The 10699-nt window shown below is 33.8% G+C and overlaps 1 protein-coding gene across 3 annotated transcripts in view; it reads left to right on the top strand.

Moving 5' to 3' along the window:
• Window positions 1-10699, top strand: part of LOC106880424 (alpha-N-acetylglucosaminidase) — a 132747-nt gene that overhangs the window by 78373 nt on the left and 43675 nt on the right. Inside the window, exons 16-17 of one of the 3 annotated variants that reach the window (XM_089358119.1) lie at window positions 502-588; window positions 3851-3943. In XM_089358119.1, the coding sequence (XP_089214245.1) occupies window positions 502-588; window positions 3851-3943 (180 nt within the window). The remainder of the gene's footprint in view (window positions 1-501; window positions 589-3850; window positions 3944-10699) is intronic. The other 2 variants (XM_089358120.1, XM_089358121.1) reach the window with 2 other exon arrangements.

Below are 10699 nucleotides of genomic sequence, written 5' to 3'. Positions count from 1 at the left end.
CCTAGTATTGCATTGGGGCATTTATTATTATTGTTGTGGTCGTTGTTGTAGCTGCTGTTGTTGTTGTTGTTGTTACTATTATTAAGTGGTCTGTCCTTGTGCAGGTCCTGTGCATGCGAACCTTCTCCAGTCCTCTGTAACCCGTGCTGTCCTCTTCATTGAGTAATATAATTTCCTCTGCCTAATATCACCCATGATCATTACTCTCCTTCTCCCTTTAGGTCTTTTCTCCTGTATTCTGTCTAACACCGTGCAGAAGCCCCTCTGGCTTCATAGTATTTGACCACTTATTGAATATTTTACAAGATAATTGTGATGAGCTTCACGTCAAAATGTATATGTCAGTCGTATTGCTACAAAAACAATTTAGTTAAGGCTGTTCATTGCTTTTGATTCATCACATAACTTATAAAAACCTCATATCACATGTTTTCTTTCTCATCAATGAAACTAATATTTCTTTTTTGTTTTATAAAATGCTATTTTTGAATTCACTTCCAGAAGAGTGTTTATAACTGCACAGATCACCAAAGACATCACAGGAATTTAGGTATTGTGAGACGCCCAACATTACATAAGAAAGACAGAGTATGTCCTCCTTCAAAAACTTTGATGATTGTCTTGTTGTTGTTGTTAATGTTGTTGTTTAACCTTAAGTCAGTATTGATTGAAAAGACTAATAATATCAAAAAGCATTCAAGCTGTAATCTTGTTTTTTTTTCAGGAATTTGTATAATAGTTATCTGGTGTGCTTCTTTTTTTTTTCCACAAGATAGTCTGATGTGATTTCAAGGAGATTTGGTGGTTATTTCTAGCTAGTTAAGGTACTTCATTATATACACACATTTCCTTAAATACATTTCAAACATACGCAAATACAAAATTTTAAAGATATACGAACAGCCGCACACACACACATGTATGCACACTTTTCTCAAAAAAAAAAAAAAAAATGGAATTCCATAGCCAACAAGACAAAAAGACAGTCCTTTTCTTTTTACTCACAAAGCAATCACCCAAAGTCAAACGAACATGAAAAGCACAGTTCATTAGGCATATAGCTCCTCACAATGTAGATATATCTAATTAGTGTTACAGCTAAACCAAAGCACTGCAGCCTCTTGCTATTTTAACTTGTTTTCAATACTGTTCTTGTTAAAGAATAATAAATTTGTACTTTATTAAATGCATTTAGTAATCCTTCAATTTAATGTAAAATTGTTTATATATATATATATATATATATATATATATATATATATGTATATGTGTGAAGGCGCATGACTCAGTGGTTAGAGCTTACGATCACAAGGTTGTGAGTTCGAATCCCGGACTGGGCTGCATGTTGTGTTCTTGAGCAAGACACTTTATTTCACATTGCTCCAGTTCACTCAGCTGTAGAAATGAGTTGCGATGTCACAGGTGCCAAGCTGTATCAGACTTCCCTTTGGATAACACTGGTGGCGTGGAAAGGAGAGACTGGTATGCATGGGCAACTGCTGGTCTTCCATAAACAACCTTGCCCGGACTTGTGCCTATGAGGGTAACCTTCTAGGTGCAATCCCATGGTTAGTCATGACTGAAGGGGGTCTCAACAATGTATATGTATATATATATGTGTGTGTGTATATATATATATAATATATATATATATATATATATATATATATATATATATATAATGTGTGTGTGTGTATATGTGTCTATATATATATATACACACACACACATATATATATGCTTTTTATTTTAGGTAGATTTTCTTTTTCGATATTTTCGTTATTATTTTAATAATTATAATACGGATGTACTTCTGGGTAATAGACGCCATATTTATCACGTGACCATTTAGTATAAATTCTATAGCACATCCATTTTGGTTTAATCTACAGTTACCAACCGACAGATAAGTCATGTTTTCTTATTTTAATTTTATAAACAATATTGACATCTGTCTTTTAGTAACTTTATACACTAACACATTTTTTTACTATTATCTACTTATTCCATAATGTTTTAACCTTATTTATTATAATACTCTTTTTCAATATTTTTAGATTGTAACTCTTAATAATTATATTAATACTGTTAATGTAGGGATTAGTTTACAGATTTTGTCTCTTTATATATATATATGTTTATGTTTATTCCTTGAATGATTTTAGGTATTTTCTTAGGGATTTGACCTGAAGAGTGACTGATTTTGGGAGTAAAATCATTTCCCCGTTCTAATGAACTCGGATAGAATTTGCTTATGTTTTTATATAGTCCTATTTCAACCATGAAACGCGAGTAGTCTATGTACTAGCACTAACTTTTTACATTTATACTTCCATACTGTATATTATCGTATTTATTTTTACTGTCCAATTTATAAATTTGACTTTAAAATTTTTTTTAATTAATATTTCTATGATTTATTTATATGATTTATATGATTTATTTATGTAATATATTATTTAATTTAAATGTTTAGATTAAAATCTTAGATATATTAAGATGCTATATGCCTCACAGCATAGATTTGGATGGGTTCTGAGTTGATTGAGTTGTAGAGTGGTGGTTTGTCTCTAAATTAGTTATATATATACACACACACACACACATATATATATATATCATATATATATATATATATATATATATATATATATATATATATATATATATATCATATATATATATATATATATATATCATATATATATATATATATATATATATATATATATATATATATATATATATATATATAGATATATATATAGGAAAATGAAAAAAAGCCAGAATGCTGAACTGGAAGCATATTTTAATAAAGATTTTTTCTAACCAGTTTTCATTGCGAAAAAGCAAATTATCAAGAAGTAGGAGAATGAAAATGTTTTTTTACAAAGAAGTACAAAATGAAGAAAATAATATATAAAACAATAATATATAAAAAAATAAATATACCCATACATTATATTGTCTTTGAGCTTTTGTAGTTCAATAGTAGTTCATGTATAAACTGGTAGGAAAAATAAGGATGCATGAGAGTTGAGAGTTTTGTTAGGTTTAAAAAAAGGGTTAAAAGTTTGTGTTAAGCAGGAAATGTGGTGTTAAAACAGGAAGTGTGTGTAAGGGGAGACAAGTGTTTTTAGTTGGAGTTATGAACTCTTTTTCAACAGGAAGTTTGTGTCTGTTCATAGAGAAATAAGGTCACTGAGGGGTGTGTGTGTTAAGAAATGGTTGGAATTTCTCTATGAAAAGATTCTCCTTGTTGATTCTTTCTTGTGTGGAGATTCTGTCTTTACATTGATAGAAAGGGAATATAATGAATTTAGGGTTTTTGTTTCTGGCGCAAGACTCTTGCAGGAATGAGCTATCTCTATATCAGTATGCTGTACTTTCAAGGCAACAATTATAAATGTGCCTTTTCATTTGCTGAGTTAACTTGATGTCTGACATTATTTATCTGAAAAGTAAGTTAAAAAATAAGTTAAAAGAAAGTTAGAGCTCTTAAAAGAAGTGTCCTTAAAAAAACAAAATTTATGCACCCTGTATATATATACAATGGAGAAGTAACTAGTATTTCAGATTTTATTTCTATTTGTCATCTAACACTTGTTTTCCTTCCAGAGACATTTCTAATATCAAAACAAAAATCTTTCTTTGTTGCTAATTTATGTAATCATTATGTTTTCTAGTTTTTACATAACTCAACAAGTTTCCAGTAACCCACTCCTAAAAACCCTCGCTCGATGTACAAAAGCTCATCTATTTCCTGTAGGTGTCTTACTTAACTTAAGTTAGTTTCATTGAAGAAAATAGTCTTTCTTATTGTGATTTATTTTTTTTTGCATGCTTTAAGTCAAGTGTTTACAATTGTACCACTGGTATCTCAGATGGTGGATGGAATGTGGTTTATGTACAAAGGCCCAAACTAATGATTCGAAAAGAAGTAGTAAGTTAACTTGAAAAGTTCTTTTTTAAAACCCCTTTTTGAAGCTTTGTTTACTTTTTAAGTTTCTGGATTATTCAAGTTAAATTTTTAATCACATTATTATCTCCATCTTATTTGCCAATTTTAATCGGGTGGTTTCAGTAATATTTTACATTTGTTTCTTTCTTCCTTACACTTTTGTGCTATTTTTACACATAAATGAATGAATTGATAGAAAAGTTAGTAAAAAAAATACCTCAAGTAATTTATTCCATCTCTTTACATTCTACATTCAAGTCACCCAATTTCACTTAACATTTCATCCCCCTAATAATAAAATGAGTACTGATGGTTGATGTAATCAACTATACACTAGAACAGTGATCAACACCCTTAAAAAATGTAACATGACATTTGAAGATGAAAAACAAACTCAATAATTAACCAATTTATTATTTTTTAAAATTGAACCATACAGGGTGAACAAACTAACCTCAAAATTAAAATTTTGGTTCAGTGTAAATTGAACAATTTGAAAAAAAATTATAAATTTTAAGTGAACATAAAATCTAATAAGTTCTCATTCATGACATCATTAAAATAGGGAACTTTCTTGCTGACTGCAATCAACAGGTCTGCTTTGGACTCGGGTAATTCTTAGATTTTGCCTTGATTGACAAAAGAAATCTGAATTTGGACTTACATAAGTTTGCCATTACAAATGGTGTAAGGATGCAATTGTTTGGTATAACCACTAAAGGAGTAAATCTGCTTAGGTAGAAATAATAATAAACGTTAATTCATCAGAGATGTAATTGTGTCATTTTTCTAAAAAAGTCAACATAATCAAGAAAAAAATGATTTGTTTTAGGTATTAAGTATAGGTTGTTGGTTTAAAAACAAAATAACTTAATAATGATAACAATATGCTATTAACTTACCAGTCTATAACAGCCATATTGAGAATTGGTGACTTCAAATATTTATGATCTCTATCATTCTCCCAACCAGCAACTCATTAATTGTCAATTTGAAGAATTTGATCTCCAAATATTGAAATACCCATCCAATAACACCTCATTGTTGAAAATGTTTGAGACACAATACAATCTTCTTTGCATACTCATCTGGAAAACCTTGTTTTATCTCAGCTCTGAACAAACCTTTATTGGTTCCAGTTATTGGAGCTATTTGCATCTAGCAACTTTGCCTTTATCTTGCTACAAAGTTTGAATTTTCTGGTAGTAGAGTATCTTGAACTATCATGAAAAGGAGTCAGCAGGATCTCAGCGTAATTGCTCAGAGTCAGATACAAGTGACTGCATTTCATATGTGACTTTCCACTTCCCAGAATTTGAAGAGGTTGTTTAGCCTCTTGGCTTATATTTCCTTTTATTCTTTTATTCTAACCTCTTGGCTTATATTTCCTTTTATTCCTTTATTCTAACCTCTTGGCTTATATTTCCTTTTATTCTTTTATTCTAACCTCTTGGCTTATATTTCCTTTTATTCTTTTATTCTAACCTCTTGGCTTATATTTCCTTTTATTCTTTTATTCTAACCTCTTGGCTTATATTTCCTTTTATTCGTTTATTCTAACCTCTTGGCTTATATTTCCTTTTATTCGTTTATTCTAACCTCTTGGCTTATATTTCCTTTTATTCGTTTATTCTAACCTCTTGGCTTATATTTCCTTTTATTCTTTGCTTGTTTCAGTCACTGGACTGTGGTCATGCTGGGACACTACCTTGAAGAATTTAGTTGATCAACTCAACACCAGTACTTATTTTTTTAAGTCTGGTATTTATTCTATTGGTGTCTTTTCCTGAACTGTTAAAGTATGGGGATGTAAACAAATCAATATTGTTTGTCAGGTGGGGTTGGTGGGAGGACAAACACAAAGACACAGACCTCTCCCCCCACCTACGTAATTTTATCTTTTACTTGTTTCAGTCATTGGACTGCAGCCATGCTGGACCACTGCCTTGAAGGATTTAGTGAAAGAAATCAACCCCAGTACTTACTTTTTTTAAAGCCTGGTACTTATCCTATTGGTCTTGTTTGCCAAGCTATTAAGTTATGGGGACATAAACAAACCAACATCGGTTGTCAAGCAGTGGTGGAGGACAAACACAAAGGCAAAGACACACACATATACAACAGGCTTCTTTCAGTTTCCACTCGCAAAGTTTTAGTTGGCCCAAGGCCAACCATTTTCTCAAGGTGCCTCACGGTGGCACTGAACCTGAAACTGTGTGGTTGGGTAGGCTTTTTTTAATTTCTCTACCAAATTCATTCACATTGGTCTGCCCAGTCTATACTAGAAGACACTTGCCTAAGGTGCTGTGCTGTGAGACTGAACCTCAAATCACATGGTTGTGAAATGAGCTCTTAAATCATACAGGTGTGTTTGCATCTAAGCTGATATTACTGAAGTGGAAAGAAGTCTTTGTATTTTATTCATTTTAAATGTTTAATAGTTTTTCATTTGAAGATTATATGAGAGAGAGAGAGAGAGAGAGATTATTTAAAAACAATGAATGCTGATGGTGGAGTTGCTTTGTTGGTTATCACACGAAGACATCAACTATAGTTATCCTTTTTTGTTTCCTTATCCTTGTTCTCCGGTAGCTATTTTTCGTTCCATTCTAGAAAGGAATTTAATCATTTCGTCTCAACATTTAATCATTTATTCTCTTCCCTTGAACTTCTGTTCAAGGGAGGGAATAAATGTTTAAATGTAAGAAGAATTATTTCCCCTACATTCCTAATTAGTCCCGCTGTGTAAAGTTTCCTTAATGGTAATTAGATTGTCATATTTCTCTTTAAAATACGTTGTTGTGGCTTTGATCATTCTCATTCATTAATATGTTTGTAAATTCTTGTCATTAACTTGGGAACTCTGTGACTTCATTAATACTTTTTGGGTATGTATGGACGTCACAATATCATATCCCTATTGTCTATAATTCATTAATAATGATTTTTCAACATTTTGTTTTGAAGCTTGCATTTTATTTGACTTTTATTAGTCGATCCTATGAAGGAACCTTTAGGCAGTTGCTCAGTTTGCTCAAAATAGCAACCAAATCTCCCTACGCCATACCCTACTGTCTTAAAAAAGGGAAGTTGTAGATGTTTTTTAAAAAAAAAAAAGACAGTATGCTCAGAACTGGATTGCTTGGGTTTACCTGGAACTAAAACTGGATTTCCACGATCTTCATCTCTCACCACTATCACTGTCGTTTCATTGTCATCATCAGCATCATTCATGTGATACTCAACCCCTTCTTTCCTACTTTCCTCCACCACACACACACACATACATCTCTACGTTTGTAATTTAAAATAATACAAGTTTACCATGGACTTCTGGTAATGCATGTACAATGATGTACAATATTCAGCTAGAGTTAGCTGCCCCATACCTACACATATGAGCCCCATAATTTTCAAAACAAGAAAATTGCAGCAAAGCTGTGTGATAGTGGTGTCAAATATAGTATGCAGACCATCATATAACCTGTTCAACATATTTCTTATGTGATATCTCAATGGTGCACCTTCCTTTCCTGCACCTTTTTGCATGGCCTTTAGTAATACATTGGTGCCAGAAAACTGTCCATGAACCCAATAACGTAGAATCTAAATTTCTAGTGATTTTATTTAAGTCATCTTTGCTATTCAAGTTCAGCTGTTTTAAGAACTCCAAATTTGATAAAAATGTCATTAAATTGGCAGTGGGAATTGTGGCAAATCCAACCACTCGGTTGTGAGGGATGAGGAATGGACAACGCCAGAGGAATTAGATGAGTTAGAATATCATTAATACCTGCTGCAATCTTAATGAATAATTGTTTATGGACATGCTTTATGAGTTAATATGTCAATTGTGGCACCCCACCTGATAATATAAAGTATATCAATATCTTCTGGTTGCTTGTAGTTGTTAAAATTATAGCACCTTGAGTCCCTGACAGAAACACAGGTTTCTGTGGTGAGCTGGCAGAAATGTTAGCACATTAGAAACATTAGCATGAGCTGGCAGAAACATTAGCATGCCGGGCAAAATGCTTAGCGGTATTTCGTATGCTGTTATGTTCTGAGTTCAAATTCTGCCGAGGTCAACTTTACCTTTCATCCTTTCGGGGTCGATAAATTAAGTACCAGTTACACACTGGGGTCAGTGTAATCGATTTAACCCCTTTGTTTGTCCTTGTTCGTCCCCTCTGTGTTTAGCCCCTTGTGGGCAATAAAGAAATAAGAAACACAGGTTCTGCATCTGGGATTTTGTGAAAATTTCTCTGTTATTTTCAAAGAATTATGAGAAACCAAAGTGGTTCACTTAAAAAGGCAGAAACTATGGGAACATTAGTTAGTAAGTGTTAGGTGCCCAATAATAAAATCATATATGCATTTACAAGGGTACAAAAATTGAGAAATATAAACAAGCAAATATATTATTTTATAGAACTTTTTAACTGATATACATTTATTGATTTATTGCTTTTGGAATTCACAGGACAGTTGAGTCTTTTTTTCCATGAATCTTTAATAATTGCCCTTGTTTCTATATATAAGAATAGTATTGTCAGTTTGATGTATAGCTTTTGATTTTTGGGCTATTTTCTGAAGTCACTTTGACATTTCCAGTAGGTGGTAGTGTAGTTGCATAAAAACGGGGATTTCCTTTGTGAATATAAACAATTCTTTCATTGTTCTGCTTTTCTTAATTCAGTAAATGCATATAGAAACATGGTGTTATCAGCATAATTAAAAACATTGAGATAAAACACAATGTGACGTGTGCATTGTGTTTTTATTCTTCTCTTCCATTTTACGAATCCCGTGTGTACATGCACATTGTGTGTTCATACTTCTTTTTCCAGTTCCTACTCAAAACTGTTTATAAAGCACAACCATCTCACAGACCTGCAGTCGTGAAGTGTGCCTTGTACTCTGATGGTTATGAAAAAAAATGGATATTTTTATGAAATGTTTTACAAATACATTTCAGATGGTGCAGATTCTGATTATATTGGAATTTGTTGTGAAATAAATATTTTGGGAAAAAATGTAATGCGTGCTATCCCACCAACTTATATTTCCACTTTAAATTCCAATATAATCATAATCTACACACTCTTAAGGGTATTTGTCAAAGTTTTTATTGAAAAGTACTCATTTTCTGAAAGTTATGAGGAAACAAAGCCAACTTGTGTCAATTTTTTGAAACATCTTTCCACACTTCCTCCGCCCCCAAAACATTTTTCACAATCAATTCAGATATTACTGGAACCTACATCATCTAAAGCGTATTTGTAGAAAATTTCATTAGAAAAAATCCATTTTCCTGGACATTATGAAGAAACAATGTTGGTGGGACATATCTATGTATGTATGCCGATTGCTTTATCATAATACATTGCTATTATATATCTACATATCAGCTTGATTTGCTTCACTTTCATTTTGTATGCCACAATATTTAGTCACATAACTGCATGTTATATATAAACAAAGAATATACTATGTTCAGTTTGCATCAAAAGTGAGACAATAATGTGAAAGAGATGAGCTCAAACTTTCACTACACATTAATGTATTGGGTCATCCCATAAATAATGTTTGTTTCATACTTCTTTTATTTGTCAAAATTAAGATAAACACAGTTCTTTTTTTTATCTAAAATATACTCTCCTTCATTTTCTACAATGCTCTTCCTTCTATCTGGTAGAGTTTCCAAAATTCATTTTTCCTCCAGTACTGTTCTGAACTCATCTACATAATACATATTTTTTCTGTCCAAATGATTTTGAAGACTGCAGAATAAATGATAATCAGAGGGGGCAATGTCCAGAAAATATGGTAGGTAGGGCATCATTTCCCATTCAAACTGATCCAGCCTTTGAAATGCTATCTTCACTGTATGTGGCCGAGCATTATCCTGATGGAAGAACACCTTTAGTCTTGAAATCAAAGATGGTCATTTCTCTTCTAGCGCTGACTTAAGCCACTCTAGCTGCTAAGCCACTCCATCTGCTAAGCCACTCCAACTGCTAAGCCACTCCAGCTGCTAAGCCACTCCAGCTGCTAAGCCACTCCAGCTGCTAAGCCACTCCAGCTGCTAAGCCACTCCAGCTGCTAAGCCACTCCATCTGCTAAGCCACTCCAGCTGCTAAGCCACTCCAGCTGCTAAGCCACTCCAGCTGCTAAGCCACTCCATCTGCTAAGCCACTCCAGCTGCTAAGCCACTCCATCTGCTAAGCCACTCCAGCTGCTAAGCCACTCCAGCTGCTAAGCCACTCCAGCTGCTAAGCCACTCCATCTGCTAAGCCACTCCAGCTGCTAAGCCACTCCAGCTGCTAAGCCACTCCAGCTGCTAAGCCACTCCATCTGCTAAGCCACTCCAGCTGCTAAGCCACTCCATCTGCTAAGCCACTCCAGCTGCTAAGCCACTCCAGCTGCTAAGCCACTCCAGCTGCTAAGCCACTCCATCTGCTAAGCCACTCCAGCTGCTAAGCCACTCCATCTGCTAAGCCACTCCAGCTGCTAAGCCACTCCAGCTGCTAAGCCACTCCAGCTGCTAAGCCACTCCATCTGCTAAGCCACTCCAGCTGCTAAGCCACTCCATCTGCTAAGCCACTCCAGCTGCTAAGCCACTCCAGCTGCTAAGCCACTCCAGCTGCTAAGCCACTCCAGCTGCTAAGCCACTCCATCTGCTAAGCCACTCCAGCTGCTAAGCCACTCCATCTGCTAAGCCACTCCAGCTGCTAA

This window comes from Octopus bimaculoides, chromosome 9, assembly GCF_046866305.1.
Source record: "Octopus bimaculoides isolate indiv1 chromosome 9, ASM4686630v1, whole genome shotgun sequence".
NCBI lineage: Eukaryota > Metazoa > Mollusca > Cephalopoda > Octopoda > Octopodidae > Octopus > Octopus bimaculoides.
This window is presented reverse-complemented; position numbering and strand designations above follow the sequence as displayed.